The sequence below is a fragment of the Rhinolophus hipposideros genome (genome assembly GCF_964194185.1).
Source record: "Rhinolophus hipposideros genome assembly, chromosome: 16".
NCBI lineage: Eukaryota > Metazoa > Chordata > Mammalia > Chiroptera > Rhinolophidae > Rhinolophus > Rhinolophus hipposideros.
Genome location: NC_138062.1, coordinates 22,688,876 through 22,712,410, shown reverse-complemented (window position 1 = coordinate 22,712,410; position 23,535 = coordinate 22,688,876). Strand labels below are relative to the sequence as shown.

At 34.9% G+C, this 23,535-nt stretch overlaps 1 protein-coding gene across 3 annotated transcripts in view; it reads left to right on the top strand.

The window, feature by feature from the left end:
• Positions 1-23,535, top strand: part of LRBA (LPS responsive beige-like anchor protein) — a 570,825-nt gene that overhangs the window by 122,603 nt on the left and 424,687 nt on the right. For all 3 annotated transcript variants that reach the window (XM_081075612.1, XM_081075611.1, XM_081075613.1), the window contains exons 23-30: positions 7,044-8,099; positions 9,058-9,233; positions 10,106-10,259; positions 10,627-10,807; positions 13,533-13,660; positions 14,153-14,260; positions 16,814-16,973; positions 19,744-20,191. In XM_081075612.1, the coding sequence (XP_080931738.1) occupies positions 7,044-8,099; positions 9,058-9,233; positions 10,106-10,259; positions 10,627-10,807; positions 13,533-13,660; positions 14,153-14,260; positions 16,814-16,973; positions 19,744-20,191 (2,411 nt within the window). The remainder of the gene's footprint in view (positions 1-7,043; positions 8,100-9,057; positions 9,234-10,105; positions 10,260-10,626; positions 10,808-13,532; positions 13,661-14,152; positions 14,261-16,813; positions 16,974-19,743; positions 20,192-23,535) is intronic.

Sequence of the window (23,535 nt, the reverse complement as noted above, 5' to 3'; positions counted from 1 at the left end):
TATCCATTTTTATGCACAGCTTTTTAAAATTTTTTCTGCATGTTATCTCCTTTTGCTCTTAATCTTTTTCTAGCTTGCAAATGAATATTCATTAATGAAGTCCAAATTTAAATGTCAACATTTTACTGCTACTTGCAGGTATTCTAGGCATAATTATGTAATTTTTGTATGCTGCCAGTAATATCTCGTATATCTCTGAACTATACTTTGAATTACTTGAAAAGTATTTAAAACATTCACTGAGGGCACACAACAGGCATGAACAAGTAGAAAAACATGTTTCCTGTAGTAGGTAGATTCAACATCATAACGTTACAGTAACTTAATATTTCTTTAGAAATTATAAATTTAATGAAGTCTCTAGAAAATACTAATTAATCATTTTTTTGTTGGGGGAAAACTGTAAACTAATTATTAAGGAAAAGTAAGGCAAAATAATCAAGTAAGAATATCAAGGAAAACTGTAAAGAGCAGTGAAAGGGGACTAATACTATAATATCAAATAATAAAACATATTATCAAATAACAGTAATTTTGAAAATGTAGCATCAAGATGTAGGCTGACCAAGTAGTAACAGAAGAGAAAGTGCAGAAATATACGCAACTCCATATAAATCTTTAATATATTATAAAGGATGTATCTCAGATCACCTGAGAATCAAAGGACTAGTCAGTAAATGGTGTTGGGATAATAGAGGAGTCATCTAGGGAAAAAAAAGAATTGGAGCACCAGGAAATTTAACATATGCACCAATTAAAGGGGTAGGGTGTGGTAAAGAAACTATAAAAGTGGTAGAAAATACAGAAGGTTCTTTTAAAGTCTTTTAGTGTATAAGAATTTTCTAACTATAATTTGGAATTTAGAACCATTGAAGAGAAAAAAAGACTAATAATTTTTACCACATTAAAACAGCCCCTTTGACCATAAAACAAACAATACCATAAACAAAGTCAAATGCAAATGACAAATTCAGAAAAACTATGGAGAACCAGGACTAAAATAGCATTCCCAATGTATAAAGTGCTTTTAGAAATAGATAGGAAAAGACACTCAACAGAAAAATAGACAAAAGACATGATCAAACAACCCATAGAAGACTAAGTGAAAAGTATTTTAGATATATAAAAATATGCTTAACCCACTCATTGTAAGGGACTGCAAATATCCCTGACGTAGTTCACTAAGATATGTTAAGTGGCAAAAGAAAGTATGAAACCGTGTGTATAGTGGATATTAGTAAAACAGGTGGGAAAATAAGAATTTATATTTGTGTGTATATGCACAAAAATATTCTGAAACGATACATAAGAAATTAATAACTGATTGCTTGTTTGTTTGGGGAATTGTACAGGTGAGGAGCAATGGTGGGAGGGAGACTTTTACATTCTATACTGTTTTATGTTTGAATCATGTAAATTGTAGGGGAGGAAAAACTTTTCCTTGACCACCTTAGGGCCCCTGGCTGGGCCTGAAAATTAAATTGACAAAGAGATTAGTAGGAGACAAACACAAACATATAAATTCATTTAATGTAAGCGTTATGTGACATGGGATCCTTTATGAGGAAATGAAGACTTGAAGAAACAGGTAAGCTGAGTGTTTTTATACTAGGTTTGATAAAGGGTGGAAACGTGGGGGAAAATGTGGTAGGACAAAGGGTGTGAGCTAAGAGTAGAATGCTATGGGTTAGGCTTCCTGTTGGCATTGTTTTGTCTTCTGAGATTACGATGCTCTTTTGGGTATAGGGAGGGCACCCCTCACACAAGAGGCTTTGCAGAGAAGGGCAGATCAGAGAAGTCTTTGCTACCTGCAGAGGCTGTGACCTGCTTCAGGGGAGAATGGAGAGGTTAGAGGGTCGTTCCTAACCTGCTGTTTCTCAAATTGCTTTATCTTAAAATAGTCAGTATACCAACATGCCGTATTTTGGAGTACTGAGTTCTGGACCCCATCAAACTATACTACCTATTCAAAAATGATTTTCCGTTTAGTATGTGAATGTATAGTACTTGTTATGTATATGACTTGTTTTTCTCATGGGATTATTTCCCTTTGTTACTGAATTTACAACGTTATTTTTGTGACTAATTCTCTTACTTAGTTTTCTTAGGATAACCTGGGCTTTATGCTTGTTATCCCTCTAGCCGGGTTGCATAGGGTAGCATTTAAGAGGTTAGGTTTGAACCAGAGTATTTAGATTTGTAATCAAGGTGCTTTGCATAAAATAGATCAGTATTTATGAACATACAGATATTTATAATTTGATTTTAACTATTACATCTGTTGCCTTACACGACTGTTGTTGAAAGGTGTTGGATCAGAGTCTTTGTAAAGATCTGTTATGTGGTGGTGGTGATAATTTTGAGCTATGCTTAATGATACCTCGTATGGGAAGATGCAGCTGTTTTTCAAGATGTATCTTGTTTATCAACTGCGGAAAGATTGGCAACCTAAGAATTAGAAGTTAGCATATCATATTCAGCTAGTACTTCAATAGGAAAATAAAATACAATGAAAAAGATGAATTTACTTATAAAAGAAAGCCAGTTCCTAAACATTGCCTAAAATTTAAAAGTCTAAATTTTTGTAGGTTAAAGTTTTTAAGTATATGATTAAAATGTTAATCTCATGATGTATTCATCTTTTATCTTCTAATTAGTAAATTTAAGTGCTATAATTAAGTTGAAAGTAATGGCAAAAGAAATGTAGGTATTAGCTCATGAGTATCTTTAACTAGTAGTTTATAGAAGTGCTTTCTAAACATTACAAACTGCTATAGATTAGCTATCAAATGATTGTGAAGATTAATGACTAGTCTTTTAGCTGGGTAATTTAGAACAGTATCTGGTAATTAATTAGGCATTATCGGTCACAAATACCTTTAGGAAAACAGTATTAAAAAAGGTAACAACAGAGATAATTGCTGAATTGCCATTTAACTTTTAGACTATTGGGGTAAATTAAGGGGAAATTTGAAAGGCAGTTTCAGAATTTTAAAAGCATTTTTAATATTCATATATATAGAAGAAAGTAAATGTCTTGGTTTGCTTAGGAAAGACAAAGCACTTTTTAGAACAGATTAGTCTACAAATGGAGAGGCAGATACAATCCATCATATACATTTATTGGTTTGTAGCCAAAAGAAAAATTAATTTTTGTGGGAATTTTTGACAAGCTGGAGATTATGTTTTGGAGTCAGGTACGTAGGCCTTTTACAGGGGACAGGGCACCATCATCTTTGGTGTTCATATTTCAAAGAGATGGTTCCAGTGTCTCTGGAAAAGACATCCCTGGGTTGCAGAACGAGCAAGAAGTTTATTTTTAAAAAAGGTTTACATACATCTCAAAGTACCAGAGAGAATATTTACAGTTTCAGGTTTCCTAAAGGAAATACTAAAGAGAAGAGGGAGTTTTCTTTCCCTTTTGGCACCAGGGAAAATTTAAATTTTTTAAAGTTTGTATTTACCCTTGCTCTATCCATTTTAGAGAGGAAAAAATAGCAGCACAGAAGTCAAGTTGACTAGTCCAGAGTCACGTAGGAGAAATGAAAAACATGTTCCAAGGTTGGTTGAGGAACTCTCCCAGGTAGTAGAACCAAAAGACAAAGGGATGGCAAATAGAGAAATGATGAGAAAATTAGAGGACCAATCCATGCGATGTCAAAAACCAGAAATCTCAGAAAGCAAGAACAGGGGAAAAAAGAGGGAAGCAGATATAAGTTAAATGATTTAAGAAAATTTCCCAGAACCAAAGAATACCTGTTAGAATGGAAGGGCCCAGTGTATTTAGCACAAAGGATGAACATAGACCGTGCCAAGTTGAAGTGCTGAGAACAATGAGAAGATTTTACAAGATTTCACAAAAAACAGAATAGGTCATATGAAGGGTCAGGGTCGGAATGGCCTCAGACTTCCAGCATTAAGTACAGAAATAATGCAATGAAGAAATGTTGCATTCAGTGTTTCAAATTCTGAATGTAAATGCTTTCCAGGCTATGATTTTATACTCAATCTGACCTAAATCTGAAGGTGGGATATTTTCAGGTCTCAAAAATTTAGTTCAATATGTACCCTTTTCCAAGAAGGCACTGGAAGATGTTCTACACTGACAGGAGAGAAGACAACAACGATTTAGAATATAGCAAACAGGAGAAGCAACACAGAATAGAGATGAAAGAAGTCTCCAGGAATAGAGTGAAGGGAGAGCCCAGGATGGCAGCTATGTAGCAGACATGTGACAGTCCATCTAAAACGGAAGGGTTTGACTTCGGGGGAACTATTATCACTGAAATGCCAGCTGCCTTTATAATATTTGTGTAAAACCTGAGGACAAATTACCCCCATGAGCTGGGCCCGTGTTTTATGACTCCTTGGCTTGTCTTGACCATGTGCTACTTTGGTTCCTGCTCTGTCTTCTAGTCCTGCTGCCTGGGTCACTTTGCCTTTCAAAAGTGTGATCTGCTTTGATCTACTTCTGAGAGGAGAGGTAGACCATGGTGAACTTAGAAGTGGAGAATATAGTCCACTTCCTGGACCTTATTCATGCTAGGTACCCACTGTGCGGCCCACACTACTCCTCACAGAAGCTCCTGTTCTCTTGGCCTCTGTGTGTCTCGGTGTTTCCTAAGGACTGTGCTTGCCTGCAGACTTGCCCGAATTAGCCTTCTGTGTCCTCTTAGAGAAGCTGGAGCTCGGCTCCGACTCACGGGGTCTGTGTAGCTTCTCTTCTCCTGGGAATCTTTAGTTACTTGTGGCAATGTTGGCTTTTCCTTACAAAGCTGGCTGGGTTTGTAATATACTTAGTTTCTCAAACTAAACATGCTAGGTATATTGACTGTACAGTAAAACTCTTAAAAAACAAGTAGGAAACGCTGAAATGAAATGTCAGGATAATGATTTCCTTTTGATGGGGGTGGGGAGATTGGGGGTTTAGTTGGGGATGGGCACGTGGAGGAGCTGTGAGGTAGTGGTGGTGTTTCGTTTGACACGGGTAAGTAGGCACGTGGGATTAAAAAGTTTGTTTCTTACCCTGTACGTAGAAATTGTATATATTCATGTTTACTGATACATTTTATAATAAATTTTAAAAACCGTAATTTGAATAAAGTCAAGCAAATGGTTATTGAAAGATACTGGCTATTGTAGACTGGCTATTTGCAGACCCACTTGAGGTTGGTGGTATGTCACTGGCCTTCCTTAGATGATGATCATTGTTGGATCAGTGCAGAAATGATCTCTCTAAAGTCAGTTTTCTCCATAGACTAGAAATCAGATCATGTCTTCATCCTCAGAACCCCCTCATGGCTCTCTCTCACTCAGAATAAAACTCGTTGTCTTTCGCACAGGCAGTAATGCTCTGTAATCATGATCTCTGCCCTCGTTGACAGCTCTGTATCTGCTGGTTTAATATTGTTCCTCAAACATACCACGCTTATTTTGGCTCTAGGACCTTCACATTTGTTCTTCTTTTTGCCTGAAACTTTTCTTTTTGATATACTTGCTCTGATATTACTTGCTCTCTCACTTTATTATGATCTGTTCAAAATAACATCCTTAAGAGTCCTTTCCCAGTTACCCTAGTAAAATACACCCTAGACTGTCATCTTTGGTTATTCTCTATTTCCTTTTTTCTTCCGATCTCTTATTAGTTGACATTATCTTATATACTTGCCAGCCTCCTCCTTTAGAATATAAGCTGCATGAAGGCAGGTAGATTATGTTGAATAAATGAGGAATTGGTCAAAATAAAGAACTTAGTTCAAAGAAAATACTGGCTTTCTGGGAGTAAAAGAAATTGGTATTTTGTTAATGTTACAAAGCCATTTTACTCTTTGGCATTGAATACATGAATTTCATTCTGAAATACTCAAAAAAGTTCCCCAAATATTTACTTTTAGGAAAATTTTTACTTCTAAACGTTTTTATTTTTAGCTCTAGCACATTAGGGCACACATGTACTGGGCATGTCATGAGTAAAGGCTGTGTAGTTACAGCAATAGAAGGATACGTGCATCTTAGTTATACTTGGCCTTTTATCCACGTGTATGTACACCTGTGATTCAGAAAGGCCTATGGACCTTTGCGCATCTCCTACCACCCATCCAAACCAGGGCCCAGTTAAGGTTTGTTGACAATATATGTTATAATAATGGAGGTTGCAGGAACAAACAGTTCTCACATTGGTAAACTATAACTATGCCTATGCTTTCTGCCTGTATTATACTATTTTTAGAGGCATTTCTTATCGAAACACCAGTGGCAATCACATAATGGATGTAAGATAACAATTCTTGACAAGATAAAAAAATTATAAACCTTTGGCATTAAAAATCTGTCTTTTATACTTTTCCTCTAATTGTTTTTCCATTTATTTGGGTAAAAGGCCAAATGGGGATGTTCAGTGTTGAATGCGTGAATAGTCACTAACTCACAAGTGGAAAGAAGGAATGCAGGGATGCATGAACTCAAACTTTCAGACCATTTGTGACCGGTTCAGACTTTGAAAATTACAGTTGATCTTTGAGGAAGGGTTGAATTTTATTTTCACTCCTAAAACTATTTGTATTCTTTAGCTTAGTAAGAAAGAAGTTTTGGTAGCTTAATATATGGAAAACTGCTATAATGGTTAGCATTTTATATATCTATATCTATATATGTGCTGAGGATATATCATGGGGTAATAGGTATTCATTGCAGTTGAAACAATGTATTATTCTTGTCCACTAAGCACTTCTCAATGGTACATACGTACAAGTTACAGAGGCCAGTAGAATAGTGTGTTTTTTCCCATGAATCTTTAAGAATAGGCTAAACAACCTTGTTCTCGATGTGGTTTGAGGCCATGCTACCTGTTAGGATGAAGGATAGCTATAATTGTTCTTGACTGTTTAGAATTTTGTGATTATCATTTTGTAAGGATATTAAAGGAGAATTGTTTTATTGCATTATATAAGCCATGTATTTGCAAGATTGTTGAATACTATATGTTCTATATGCTCTGTTCATTTCTTTTGCATATTTTGATTGATTATATGTCTTTCATCTAGGTTACTTTTGAAATACACAAGGAAAACCTTGCCAATATATTTAGAGAACACCAGGGAACTGTTGATGAAGAAATAGAGCAATATTCTTCAGTTCAAGGACTCTCTGGCGTTAGCAGGGATGTAAATGTTTCAGTAGGATCTCAGCAGTCAGATTCGAAGGATTCTCCTTTGTCTCTTCATGTCACCAGAAATAGTGACGAAAAGTCAAGTATTGAGAAGACAAGTTCAGTAGACTCTGCATCCAACATTGAACCACAAACTCATGATACATCTAATGAAGGAGGGGAAACTGGGAGAGAAAATCAGGAGTTACTGGATGAAGTCCCTTTAGAAGAAACACCTATAAATGAAACAATTAATGTATGTGATTTAGAAGTATCTTCTGACATAATAGAACCTGGGACCATTTCTTCTGATGCTGTGAAAACAAGTGGAAAAGATACGACTGTCAGTGAAGTACGTGCATCTGTAAGTTCTCCTTCAGAAGAGGATGCTTCAGAGGTACCAGAATTACTGGATAAGTCTATAGTAGAAGAAGAAGATGATGATGATTATGTAGAACTCAAGGTAGAAAGTGGTCCCAATGAGGAAGCCAGTCTACCCACAGAGATCCAAGATAATAGTTTGTCTCCAGCTCCAAGTGAAGCCAGTGAAAGACTCAATATATTTCGTAATGACCAAAAAAGAGTATTTCAAGAGGAGGAACCTGTAAGTAAGAAGCACACTGATACCGAAACTCAAGATTCTAAAGATTCCGGAACCTTGACTGTGACAGCGTCAGGGTCTTCAGCTACCTCACCTGACACTTCAGCCTCCCAAACAACTGTACAATCAGACGCTGGTCAGATGCTGGAGGAAGGGAAGAAAACAACTAACTTTGCTAGAGAAACCAAATTATTGAATGATTCTCAGGGTAATGTCTTCGACTCTCCTAGTGCTTCTGAGCAGAAGATTGCAAAGTTGGATGTTTCCAATGTTGCCACAGATACTGAAAGACTGGAATTGAAGGCCAGTACAAATGTGGAAGCATCTCAGCCTCATCAACTTGTGCTTGAGGTGATTATATTTATTGTCTTCTTGAAATGTATTTGCATGAGTTAAAATAGAACAAATGTATGTACTTTCATTTTGGAATCGGTTATATCCTATTTGCAATTACATGATTGCAATGCATGTAAATGTATTTCTTTAGCATTGGGTTTGGCTTTTAGTATGAGTTCATTTAGTAGCAGCTTTATTCTTCTTCTTATTTTCACCACAGCATCACCAAAAGTTACTACTCTCAAGTCTCAGGATTGGCATAATTTTAATTTCTAAAGCAAACATTGGAAATGCTTACCTTTTACCCTGTGTTTAGTAACCCAATCGTAGTTAGCACATTAGTTTTCCAACAAAATCCAGCTCTACTCTCCGGCTGAACTACCTGCCAGTGTATGTTTGTTTTGTTTGATTTTTTACTAAGTATGTGATTTAAAATCATTCCATGCGGTTTGCAGTTTGTTTACTTTGTAAGCGGGAAGTGCCTTTGTGAGATCTAGGGGTTCAGTTGTCCCATTTCCCAGTATCTCAGAGTGATTCATTAGACAGTGGTTAGCTGCATGCTGTCATTTCCCACTTTATTTAACTCTTTTCTCTTTTACATTTTCCTATTGGTTTGTTCTTCATTCTATTGTTTTATTTCTGTTCTTAATTAAGAGAATTTATAATCCAGATAATGCCTTTCCTTCATGCTAATGCTCAAAGGACTTCTTGATTGCTTTATAAAAGTGGTACATTAGCTGGCAGTAATACTAACGTGGTTCCAAGCTAATTGATGAATTATGGTAGTTGAGCACATTTGAGAACTTTGCTTTAAGTGTATTAAAATATTGTTACTCATTGACAATTTTTCTCTTATTTGGTTCCCTAGTATCCTAAAATGTGTTTGATAGATGAATCGCATAGAAGCTATTAAAGTACTATTAATGCCTTCCTTTGAAGTTGAACTTGTTTTATTGTTCTTTTTCTGTATTAGACATCAAGGCAACAAGAGCACTCAGGGCAAGGAATAGCCCCAGATGCCGTTAATGGACAAAGGAGGGATTCCAGATCTGTGTTTCGTATTCCCGAGTTCAAATGGTCTCAGATGCATCAACGATTGCTCACTGATCTGTTATTTTCGATAGAAACAGATATACAAATGTGGAGAAGGTTTGTCCATAAGTTTGTTATAGAAGATGTGTATAAACTTAAGTTTGCTGTCAAAGAAATTTATATAGTTAATATTTTCAGTTAATTTCAGATATTTGGTTAAAAAATAGAATATAAATTATTCTATTGTAAAGTTCTATTGAATTAACTTTTACTCCCCATTATAAAAATGACTTACCCTGTCTGGATTACAAACACTTGAAAATCAGGTTTTTTTCTTTCAAAAAATTTGCTGAACATTTCCTGTGGCATGTTTTACAGCATATAAATCACCTAAAGGTAGACCTAACAAGTGGATTTACTGCTAGAAGTACTAAAAAAGAATTGAGATTTACGTATAACATCCCAATTCTCCAGTGTGTTTTTGGTATTAGGAATCTGTGTATTGCAGATTATCCTCTATTATGAATGGTTTATGATTTTAAAAGTGCCTAATTTGTTTTTGTTATTTGTATACTACTTTTATTCTGTTAAAAAGCGTTTCATGGCATTATCTAAGAAATGTTAGTAGAAAATTCATTTTTAATAGCACCATTTTCAAATTTAGCACCATTTATCTCTTAATTTTTGCCACATGACTTCACTGTTTTTGTCCCTAGTTAAAGAGAATTTAGTGCAACTTTCTATATCAAGTGTGAGATGAATAGCATTTATGCTTCAGCACGGAAAAGGGGCTTGGATAGTAACTGCTGGTATGAAATGGTCTACATCTTCTGGGGAAGTATACACCCCTAGATGCCTGCTGCATCTTTAACTTTACTCTGCTTTCAAGATGAAGCAAAAGAACCTTCTTGTCCTCCCTCCCCTAAAGTAGGCAAATTGTGATTTCCTTTCTTTAGCTTTATCAGTAAACATCATTTATCTTTGGACAGCCATTCAACAAAGACAGTTATGGACTTCGTGAATAGCAGTGATAATATCATCTTTGTACACAACACAATTCATCTCATCTCTCAAGTGATGGACAATATGGTCATGGCTTGTGGGGGTATACTGCCATTGCTTTCAGCTGCTACATCGGCTACAGTAAGGACTTAACTACTATATAAAATTGGTGTGAAAACATGACTTTTTATGCATCTTTATTGATTAAAACTTGTATGTGGTGATTACTATGCATGATATGTGCTGTAAATCAAAAGCGACAGGAATGGAAGAACTAAAACGAATGTTGATTTCTTAGGGATGAGTCAGCTAGTGAATATGATTGAAGGGGTCTCACCTGTATGTTTCCTTTGCCTTGTTTTTAGATAAATGATAAGGAAATCACTCTGTTGTACTAGATTTCCGAATGCCTGGATTTTTATAAAATTTAGGATTTTAGAGAATGTGTCTAATAAAATGAGATTTCAATCAGAATATCCATGTAATTGTGAAACTTGATTCCTTACAGCACGAGCTGGAAAATATTGAACCCACTCAAGGCCTTTCAATAGAAGCCTCTGTGACATTTTTGCAAAGGATAATCAGTCTTGTGGATGTGCTTATATTTGCAAGTTCTCTTGGCTTTACCGAAATTGAAGCTGAAAAAAATATGTCATCGGGAGGCATTTTACGGCAGTGTCTTCGTTTAGGTGAGCTGTTAAAATCCATAAGTTAGGAATTTACTTTAAAAATTTCCAGTAAGCCAGACATTTTCAATTGAAAATTGCCTTTCTCCTGTTGGGCAAATGTGTGCTAGTGAATTTGTCAAGCGCTGTATTTTAACTTGCAGAGAGTGAAGGATTTAGTGAACTTGGACAGAGGTGGAGGACACGTTTTGAAAAGTTTGCTAAGTTGATTCTGAACAGCATTAGCCCTCTTTCCCTAATCATTTCCTTTTGTTCTCATGTAGTGCTTCTCAAATTTTAAGGTAATTCATTCACATAATCTCCTGAGAGGATCTTGTTAAAATGCAGTTCAGATTATATGGGTCTGGGATTAAGCCTAAAATTTTCTTTCTGACAAATGTCTGGTGATGTGTATGGTACTTCTCTTACAACACACTTGAGTAACAAGGTTCTAAACTAGCATCATTCAGGTACAACCTTTATCCACATAAGGTGGGCTAATTTGTTAAAGCGGTTAATAAAATTATTAAATCTCTGTTGTTTTCCTGGAGGCAGTTCTTCCTTAGGTAAAAGTTAAAATACATGACTGGAATTTATAGTGTTATCTGGGCTTCCTTAGGTGAACCAAATTTTTTTTTTTTCTTACTGCAGAAGGTTTCCTGTATCTAGTTGTAAATACTGAAACTTTGTTAACGATTTGCATATTAAATGGAGAGAAGTAGATGGAGAGAGGGAGACCAGGAAATGAAAGCAAAATCATCACACACCATAGCTTATGAAGATGGATCAGAAATAAGGCACCTATGAAAATATAACATCAGAAGTGGAAAATCTAATTAATGAAATATTTCTCATATTTAGCAAGAATGTGTTATATAAACAGAGACATACTTGTATTTAGTCTTTTTTAATACAATGATTATTTTTATTCAAAGTGCTATTCAAAGTACTTTTAAACGTAGGATGCGCTAACGAATATGGTGTAATTTTTAGAAAGTTTTAAAATTTTAAGTAAAAAAGATTCAAATGGTGAGCATCACAAAACAAGCTATTATTTATTGACTACCATCATTTGTCATTATTGCTGATATTCACAGTGAGTCAGCAGTCTTTTTTAAAAATTATTCATGAGGAAATTGAGATCAGAGAAATAAGGAAACATCAGAATTGAAAACCTGTAATTGGTGAAGTTGGAATTTGAATATAGTGGTTTGTTTAACTAGTGTTCCTACTCTTTCTCTGTTATAGCATACTTAAACTTTCTATTGGTAATGTATTAAAATATTTAGACTCCATTGCTTTCATATCTGCCATTTAAAAAGTATATTGCCACTTTTCCAAAAAAAGTACATTTCTGAATTGAAAATACAAGGCTACATTAGCAGTGCTTCACTATATGCAAGAGGTATTAGATTCAGAAGCTAGGGAATATTGTATTGCCCTCAGTTTTATAGCTGTAGAAGAAAATAAAGAGAAAATTCAATCTTCCCTAGTACCATCTCTTAGATATGGAAATGAGATTCAGAGAGTAACGTTCCAGATCGCTTAGTAGAGTATGGTAAGCTTGGTAATAATCCAAATGTTTTGATCCCTGGTCTTCTCATTCTTGTTCTTTCCTGAGATTGGGCGAAGAAGGTAGGATACTGACACTGATTGACACTTGGCAGTCTTGTGTAGTTTTTAACTTTGTCATGAAAACCCAAACTTGATTTTATGCAACCTGTGACAAAAGTAGTATAAAAGTGATTTTCCTGGGCCTGATTCCAAATCTGATAGTGTTGGATTCCATATTCTCCCTTGTTGCCTGCCTCCCTCCCTTCTTCTTCTTCTTCTTCTTCTTCTTCTTTTTTTTTTTTTTTTGACTTTTGTTGCTTTCTTTTGGCACCTTTCTGAATACTTCTCTGTTCTCAATTCTGTGTCTGTTAGCCATATGATAGTGGTATTTAAAGTTCCCACTTAAGTTTATTGTTTGGTTTCTAATTTGTTCTCCCACTCTTGTTCAGACCTTGAGTGCTAATGATTTAGTTGGGAACTGAGATGAATACATGATGTCCAACTGTTTATAGTCAATTGCGCATTACCTAATTCATCATTTAGAGTTAAAAATTAATTTCTAAACCCAAGTAGCTGCCCAGTTGGTGAGATGTTGAGAGAGGTAATTCTGGACTATGTGTTAATCACAATCTCTTTTCTGTTCCCCTCATTTTAAACAGTTTTAATGAAAGCCAGTAAAATGTAGAACCAATAAATATTCCCTATGAATGTTATACTCTATCAGTCTCTATTAATATCATGCTGTAATAATACATTATAAGAAAAACACACTAGTTTCCTGTTTAACTATTTTACTTTAAAGAAGGTAATAGAAGTTTATTATCATAGACTAGTTCATGCAATGTGATTTGCTTTTATTTTTTCCACCTTTCTTTCAGTTCTCTTCTTCCCTATCTTTCCATTAATGAAAGATCATTGCAGGTAGCTTAGGTGAGGCCCAAGAAACATTAGCCTGTTTATTAAGATTCTTGAGCTGATTCCCTCTTAGCAGTGGGCCCTAACTGTAGCTAACAAAGTCAGAAAACCAATAGTAGGGTGGTGATAAAGTCCAGGACATTATAGGAACTTGCTGAAGGTAATCTGTTTTAAATAAAACCTTATATAAATTGTATTGCGTAGGTGATTCTTATCAGTTCTGTAATCGTAAAGATAATTTTCTTTTCTTACCCGATCTTGTCCTTAAAATAAATAACAGTGTGTGCAGTGGCAGTAAGGAATTGCTTAGAGTGTCAGCAGCATTCACAACTGAAAGCTAGAGGAGATGCAGCAAAAGGCCAGAAATCAATACATAGCCTGATTCCTATGGGGAAGTCTGCAGCAAAGGTAAGCATACAGAATATTTAATTAAATAAAAAAGCATACTTTCATTTTACGATTAAGATCTTAAATTTATTTGCTTACTTCAACATAAAGTTAAATAAATCTGACAGAGGTCCTAAAATAGTTATTTTAGTCTGTGGACTTAACATTCGAATATTTGTGTTTAAACATACAGTAAAGATTTGCTTATACTTAATCTCGTCTGCTTTTCCAAATGTTTACTTTTCTTGTGTCTATGATACCTTTTCCGTTCCGATATGTTAATCTGTAGTTCATGGACTTGATGAGTTAGAGTTAACATGCAGTTTGTTTTTTCCTTCATGGCTCCCTTCTATACCTCTATCACAACACCCGTAAAAAGAACAGGAAAGAAGTAGAAAAAATAAACAGGGAAAAACAATCTTACGGCTTTGTTTTTCTGGTTCGTGGAATACTATGTTTATTTCTTTAAAAACTGTATCTGTGTAATGTATATGTATATGTTTTTTGTCTTAGAGTCCCGTGGACATGGTGACTGGCGGTATATCTCCAGTAAGAGATTTTGACAGGCTCTTACAAGACATGGATATTAATCGCCTTAGGGCAGTTGTCTTCAGAGACATCGTAAGTTATCACCTTTCTTTCACATATTCTCTTAGCTGATTCTTATTTCCCACTTTCCCAGTTTTGTTTTAACTGATTTTGGCCAAGTTTCTTGTAGAAATTGTACAGTCATATAAAAAAGCACAACTATGAAAATAAAAGTCATTTGTTATCCTACTCACCAGGTTTTGGAGTCCTGTCATTAATCAATATTTATTGAGCACTTACTGTGTGTTAAGTACCTGATGTTCTATATTATATGTCTTTTTAATCAACTTTGTAACTTCAATTCTTAATTTTCCCTCCTCTTGTGTTTTAGTCCTCGAGCCCTTCACTGTTTTATGCATGTATACAAGGTTTAACAGTACAATTAATAGTTATTGAACACTTACTGTATCTGAAGCACAGAACTAGATGCTCTATGTGTATGACCTCATTTAATTCATACAATAATTCTATGAGAAATATAGTATTTTGTTAAATAATCTGCTTAAGATCAAGCAAGTCGTAAAAGGTGGCAATGGGTTAAGGATCTAGAGAATCTGAATCTTGAAAGTTTAATGTTAACCATTTGGCTATACTGCCTCCCTAGGTCTCATTTTTTTTTTTTTTTTTTCTTTTCGGTAGCTGTTATTACTCCTTTAATTAAGAAACCATCAACTTTTGTTTTTTCTGAATCTGCTGACTGGTTTATTTTGGGACCAAATATTGCTGCTTCCTTGTCTTCCCATTCTCTTTCCTTCAGGTATTGAGTCTTTTGCCCCATAACTTTGTATTTCCTAGAATAATTTTAAAAATCTAGAATGGATGGTATAACTCTTTTCCTTTAAAAATTCTTTAATATCTTACCATAGCACTTAAAATCAAAACTCCTCACCTTGGCTGTATATGGTTTGGCCCTTTAAAACTTTCTAACAGGCTATTACATCACAGTATGTGGAAAGAGAATTATAATATTTCCTATATATACCATGTCATTTTTGAAAGTAACAATTTTTTTTTTGTAATTATAAAAGTTACATAATCACTGTATAGGAATTTTAGAAAAGAGAAAAGTCCGTATTCCCCAAATGATATCCCAGAGCCTCTTCTACCATAAGCAGACTTTGATGAAAAAGGAAATGAAAAATGGGAATATGAAAAAAATATTGTGTTGAGGTTAAGAGCTAAGGTTATTAATCACTCTAATCTGAGGTCAATTTTGCTTTTCACTTGCTGTGTGGGTGTTGGTAAATTACATAACTTCTTTAGGCCTCATCTTGTTCAAATGGGTTAAGGAATTTATATGAAGTACATAGCATAGTGCCTGATTCACAGGATATATTCAGTAAAAGCTACAATTGATTTCAGGGGTTTAGTTAGTAAACATTGAACATATCAGTGGGCTAAATAAAGATTTAGATAGGTATAAATAATTTATAACAGGTTAAGAAATTAAGACCAAGTTAGTTATTTGCCTACATTTTAAAGGTTGATTTCATTAGCATTAGTTATCATACCAGATGACAGGATTGTGTGGCAGAAGAACACAAGCATGTCTAGAGAAAAGGATGGTTAACAAAAAAGGAAAAACGTATATTCATCTTTTCCATCTAGACTAATAACTTTTTACACATGCTAAAAAGTACCATAGATTCTTGTTAGATTACAAATATGTCTAATATATCAAGTCGATATATTCAGGTAGAGCCTGATATCTCATTTTTCCCCTGAAATTGTGTCCAAAACTTTAGTTAATTATTAACTTTTGGTTTCATCTGTACCATTTGTTCCCATTTATTTATCTACTAGGCAGCATTGTTCTTTGTTTTCCTTATCCTAAATTTATCTGCTACTTGAGGTACCTTTAGTTTTCAGGATTTGATGGACAAGTTTGAGTTGTTTTTTTTAATTAATTAAGTTTAAACCTATTTTGAAAAGTTATCAGGACAGTGATGTGTGGAGGGTCCCTTTGAAGCTGTGGAATTGGACCAGATGAAAAGGTCATTGATGTACAGCTGCGTAGATAATCTGTAGTAGAGCTTAGCATGAGGCCTGCACCTCTTTTAGAGGCCACTCTAGTTTGTCTTTTTCTTTCTGGAAGAGACTATATTTTCAATCTTGGACACTTGGTTGTCTGTACTATTTACAATTCTCAGGAATTCCTTTGGCATCCTGTTAGGTATCTGATACCCTTACTTTTTTTCCTCTGGAATGTTTGTCTTTTATGAAAACTGTTATTGTGATTATTTTACATATTTTAATTCTTATAATTAGAAGTAAAAATCGTTATTCATATATAATGATAGTTGCTATTTGATTAATATTATGAAGTATATTAAGACATGTTTCTTCAGATTGCGTTACTTACTTGAAAAATGAGCCAACTTCTTCCTTTCCATGTATCACAAGCATAAAGCCTCTCATCTATGGGCATTTTTCCAAGGACATTTGTCTGGTTTTTGCTCAGTTGAATTTATTATTTTCTGCATGTATAGGAAGATTTGTAAACATGTTTTATATTTAAATAGCATCATGTAAAATAAAGAGTGTTATTTAATAGTGCCATGATCAACTACTTTTATCTTTCCCCAGGAGGATAGCAAACAAGCTCAATTTTTAGCCTTGGCAGTTGTATATTTTATCTCTGTTCTTATGGTCTCGAAGTACAGAGATATTTTGGAACCCCAGAATGAAAGGCGTAGCCAGTCACTTAAGGAAACTGGTAGTGAAAGTGTGAATTTATCACTCTCTGGTAAGTTTCTGTATTTTATTCCCTGGCATCCAAAGTTCAAGTAAAATGTTACCTACTGAAAATAGATAAAACATTGATTCTGGAATTTAAATCCATTTATGTATAAAGTGAGAGCATACACTTGTTTTTATTAATAACTAAATATTTTAAGTACTGTGTAGTTAATTGTAATTGGAAGATGATTTCTGTTCTATAAATGAGCTATCTGATTAAGAAGTACGTGAGATGTTGTTCTTTGCACATAAAGTATTAAACATTGTGTTTAAGCTTTTGTTGTGAAGAATAACTCATGTTTCTTATAAAAGACAGATTTGTTAACAAATAACTGTAATAATTGGAGTTATAGAAGAAACTGCCAGTTATAGATGTATAGTTAGAAAAGCAACTATGGTGGTAGAAGTAGCTGCCACCCAACAGAGGCTGTTTGTTTATTCAATAAATATTCATTTGGTGTCTACTAGGTACTTGGGTTTATGCATAAACAAAAGAGAAAAAAAAAGTTTAGTTTGCCCTCAGGGAGCTTGTATTCCAGTGAGAGAAAATAGAAAATAAGTACATGTAATAAATAAATTATGCAGTAGTTTAGAAGGTGGTAAGTACTAAGAGAAGAAAATAATCAAACATAGAAAAAATATCAGGAATATGACGAGGGGAAATGGGATGTGGATTTTTACTCTAAGGATATTGGGGAATTATTGGAGGGTTTTGAATATAGAAATTACGATTAATGTTTTTAAATTACACTCAGGATTCTGTGTTGCGAATACGCCCTAGAGAGCAAGGAAAACCCAATGTTTTAGTTATGTACTGCTATGTAACACATTACATTGAAGCTTAGTGGAAAAACCACAAATATTTTAGTCTTGTCATCAATATTCTGTGAATTCCATTTGGACAGGGCACAGTGGTAATGATTCATTCCTACCAAGAGTTGGGGCCGACTGACTGAAATGCCTTGAATGGGATGACTATATGTCTGGGACCTTGATGCTTGTTCTCAGCTGAATTCCTTGGTTTTCCTCCATTAATTTGGAGTTCCTCTATCTTCATATGGCCTCTCTCCATGATCTCTCCAGCAAGGTAGCCAGATTGCTTACAGAGATGTTCGGGGACTCCAAGAATGTGCCAGCTGCCAGACCGTCTTAAAGCCTGAGCACAGAACTAGCCCAGTGTACTTCTGCCTCATTCTATTGGTTCAAGTCAGTCAGGCCCAGCCCAGATTCAAGGAAGTGAATACCAGGAAGCATGGGCCAATAGGTTCATTAATATAACAGTGTTATAATACTACCAGTCAGGAGGATATTGCAATAATCCAGGCAAGATGATTCAGAGGTAGACTAGGGTCGTAGCTGTAGAGCTAGTGAGTAGTAAGTAGTCAGATTATGCATATATTTTGATGGTAGAGAAAATAGGATTTTAAAATATTAGGTGTGTTGATGTGAAAGATGGAGGACAGTCAAGAATGATTATAAGGTGCAGTTGGATAGACTGAAGGTAAAACATGTTCAGGGAAAGAAATTCAGTGTTCAACGTGTTGACGTCTTTTAGACATAAAAGATGTAGAGTAGGCAGTTACATATAACAGTCCGAGCTTTCTTTGTTTTTCGATATAGTGGTATTTAAAACTTTGAGAGTAAATCCCCCACTAAGGGAACAAGTGTTGAGAGAGAACAGGACTGAGGACTGAATACTAAGTTCCTGCAATTAATCAGTTAGGGAGAGGAGTAGCCAGTTAGCTCCGTGGGTAATAGCACAGTGCTCTTAACAACAAGGTTGCTGGTTTGATCCCCACATGGGCCACTGTGAGCTGTGCCCTCCACAACTAGATTGAAACAACCACTTGACTTGGAGCTGATGGGTCCTGGAAAAACACACTTAAAAAAAAAATTTGGACAAAAAGATGTGAAGGGAATTCAGAGGGAGCAGCCAGTGAGATAGCAGATGAAAAACCAGAAGCACCCACTGCTGCTTTGTCACGTACTGCTAGGACTGAGAACCAATGACTTGGATTTAGCAAGATGGAGCATTTTGTTGAAACAGAGTGAATGCCTGCTTGGAGGGAAGGAAAGAGAGTAAAGGATCATTGAATTATTTAAGGATCATTGAATTATTCCTGCGCGTCGGAGGGGTAGCAGTAGAAACCATGTTTGAGGTAGAGGTCTCGGGGTTACTGTCAACGAGATGGCAATGTATAAAGGCACAGAAACCCAGAACATTGTTCCACGTTCAGCAGATTGCAGGTAATTTTTTGTTGTAAACTAATGTGTGATTCCATGAGCAGCTGGAAATAAAGTTGGAAATGAGTATTTATTGACTGCCTACTACTTGCCAAGCATTGTGTCGGCCCAGGCATTATGACAGATGCTGGAGAGGAAGTGTTACATAGAGAAGACAAATCTGCTCCTACCTGGTGAAGTGTACATTCCAGTAGACTTAGAGTATCGAAGAGCCTTGCACTTTATCCAACGGATTTTGGACTTTTGTAGGCCAGTGGCATTCAGCCTTGTTTTGCTATCCATTGGTATGTCATGTTCAGTTTGGAGGGTTGTCTCAGGTATTTTGCTATTTTTTATTTTATTATACCATCTATTTTGATTATAGGTACATTTATTCAGTACATTTTATAAATTATGTCATTTATTTTTGCCTTTCAGAATGTGCCGTATAGCTCATAATTTAAAATAATATAGAAGACTTTAGGACCGAATGTACCTTTTTAAAATTGGTTTTCAGTTTTTTGATTTGTACTTTTCTTCTGTTTCCGGGTAAGATGTAGAAAACACACCAGCAAGTTTCAGCCCGTTAACTCCAGCATCAGCAGAAGAATCTGAAAGCACATCATCTTCCCGAAGGAGGGACTCAGGCATTGGAGAGGAAACAGCTACTGGCTTAGGAAGCAACGTGAATGTATCTCCCCCTCCAGCCTCTCCAGGGGTCAGCGCAGGCCCGGACGCCATCAGTGAGGTGCTATGCACTCTTTCTTTAGAAGTCAATAAATCTCAGGAAACCAAAAATGATGGCGGAAATGAGTTGGACAGCAAGGCTGCACCATCAGTTCCAGTTTCAAAAAATGTCAATGTAAAGGACATTCTCCGAAGCTTGGTTAACATACCAGCAGATGGAGTCACGGTGGATCCTGCCCTTCTGCCCCCAGCCTGCCTTGGAGCTCTCGGCGATCTGTCTGTGGAACAACCTGTGCAGTTCAGATCTTTTGACAGGTACTGTAAATAGTTTTTAGTTTTCGTATGCTTGTATTGATAAAGTAGAAAGAGTTGAAGGGTAAACAGGAATTTAACCCTGCTACATTTTATAGCTTCAGCATTAAAAAGGGATGTTTTAATCTAGTTTGTAAAAACGACAAGGATATTTTTGTTGTATCGTTTGTATACCCTTTCAAATTTTTATTTCTCGACATATCAATATGACGATTTAAAAATAATTTTAATATTACACTGGCAAGTTCTATGTTAAATATTTCATTGGTTAAAATTTACAAATCACCAGTTCTCACAAATGACTACCTTTTAGTCCCTTGCTGTCAGTACTGTGCCGGCCTTTGTGATAAAAATCCATGGATTCCAGCAGACTCAGGAGTTCAACAAGGTGTTCAGAGTCTTGACAGCTTGAGGAAACTGACAATGGATTCCTGACTTTGTTGGTTTTACTGCCCTAAGAAATTTCTTGCTAATTTACCTGATTTTCTTTATGTATTATTAAACTTTCTGAAATTCTACCTACAAAACTTGTATGTATTAAGAGTTGTTAAACATATTCTTTTAAAAATCAATATTTTTATCTGAAAACAAGCTCTAACTTACACGGAAGTAGCCAGTGGAAAGAAGTTTTATTTTTCCTAAGTCATTTGAAAGGAAAGGGACATAATACTCCATCCCCTTTGAATATTTTGTTCTGTATTTTCTATATAACCACAATACATTTATCAAAATAAGTAAATTAACATTGATAAAATACTACCTCTATTCTTCAACTACCTTTCAAGTTTTACCAGTTGTCTCAAGAATGCCCTCTATTGAAGGGTCTAGTTCAGAATAATGTGTTGTATTTTGTTATCTCCTTCTATTCTCCCTCTATCTGGAAGAATAGTTCTTTGTCTTTCCTGGAATTGAATGATCTTGATACTTCAGAGATGATAGTGCAGATGTTTTGTAGACTGGCCCTCACTTTAGGTTTGTCTAATGTTTCCTCAGGATTAGGTTCAAGTTAATGCATCTTTGGCAGGAATGTCACGAAGTGGCACTATTTCTTCTTGTTATATTCTGACATGTGGCACACGGTTTTACTCATTACTGATGATGTTCATTCTGATCATTTATTAAAATGGTATTTTCTAGGTTTCTCCGCTGTTAAGGTACTCCTTGAGAAGAGCTACTACTGTGAAACTCTGTCATCCTCATCAGATGCATTCAGTTCATTCATTATCTGGCTCTGTGGTTTCCTGTTTTAGTTAATGTGTTATAATCTGTTGTTATTTATTTTGATGCTCAAATTGTTTCTTATTTAGCGAGTGGGATTCCCTTCCAGTGGGATTCTATTATCATAATTTCCCTTTGTCTGGGTGTAACTTCATTGCATCTCCTGTTCTCTTTATTTCTTCTCATCTTCTAGTTTTCTACTTCAGATTTGCTGCGTGTGGGCACATTAGGTATCCAAGCTGGTTGAAATCGTTTATGGTAATTAAGACGCTTTGAAAGAACACAGGGGACATATAATTTTAATGGAGAATCTTTTTGCCATCATCCTCTGTTATCTTATTCCTTCTACCACTTAAAGGTTAGGTCAGTTTCCTGGATAATGAAATTGACAGTCTAAATTCAAGGTAAAAATAGCATATTGGTATATCTATAATATGACATTATAGATACAGTGGCTGCTAGAGTCAAATGTTGTCTTTTTCTTTTTTTAAAATAGGGTTTATAATACACGAGTTAAAATACTGACTTTAGTAATCAGACATATCTGAGTTTGAGTCCTGGCTCTGTCCCTTACTAGTGCATTTGGACAAGTTACCTCATTCTCCTGAGCCTCAGTTTCCCTATCCTCTTGTTGTGTAATACTATACAGCCATTATAGAGGAAAAAAACCCAACAGTATGTATTGATGTGAAATGATATTGAGGATGTATTATTCTGTAGCGCTTAGCATGAAGAAATCACTCAATAAACAAAAACTTAGCTATCACATCTAGTGATACATTCAGTTACTACTACTTTCTGTGTGTATGTATATACATATAGACACTAAATTTTTGAACTACATTGCAGACAAAAGGATTATATTTTCTATATATACATATAATGCTAACCAATCAATAAAATTATAAATCTTGCATCAAAAAATTACTTAACTAGTAGAAAAGTTGACAAATGACAAGAACAGGGTAGTTCATATAAGAGGAGAGATACTGTTAATATGTAAATATATAAAGATGGTCTACATCACTAAATAATGAAAGAAATAAATGTTAAAATAACCAAGAGATAATTTCCTCTGCTTAAATTTGCAGAGATTTAAAAGATGATACCTCGAGTTAATGAGCCTGTGAAGAAACATTTTAATATTGCTGAGAAGGTATATTGGTACAATTTATATGAGGGACAAGTGGTAGTATTAATTAAAATTTAAAATATGTAAACTTAGCACACTTCTAGAAGTTTATACAAAAGATACAAGTATAAAATATTTTCTGCAAAAGGAATTTCATAATTAAGCCAATACTTCTTGAGCTTTACTGTGTGAAGTTCTATTCCAAATGCATTTTTTAGGTAGGTAGATAGGTAAATAGATAGATACTGTTTTTATCTTGAAGAAACGGAGGCGGAGGGAAATGAAGTAGCGTAAGCTCTTCTGCTGATGAGTGGTGGAGCTAAGATTTTGAACCACGGCGACTGACTGTAGACCCTGTCATTTGAATGTGCAGTGCAAACATACTTGCTAATCTATGAAGAATTGGTGACATATTCTATTTCTATACGTGTGATAAATACCATGCAGCCATTAAAGAGAGAAAAACAGAACACTATTGATGTGAAATGATATGGAAGATACATTAAATGAAAAAAAGCAGTGTACAAAATAGTTTGGAATTTATGATCTTTAGAAAAAATACATATGTTCACACATGCCTCAAAAATATATATCAAATTGTGAATAATAATGGCTACATTTTGAGTGTGGGAAGAGTTATAAAGGATCAGGTTTTTAAAATATTGTCAGTTTTTATAATTTATTTAAATTTGTATTATTCTTAGATTTAGTAGTCAGAAGTGAATTAGGGAGGGTCGATTTTAAATTTTAATATATCTTACTAATATAATCAAAGAAAGTTGTTTTCTTATCATTGTCCCAAATTTCATATTTTGGCATATATTTCTTTTTAAATAGTATAGTAATAAACTATGCTTTAGTGATGCCTTCAGTGAGTAGGTTATATATAAACTTACTTAGGGAACCATACTTAGGTAAAACCTTTTAAGGGGTTTATTGCAAACAAAGGGGAATGTTAGTGATAGCATTTTTCAGGATGTTATTTGGAACTTACATG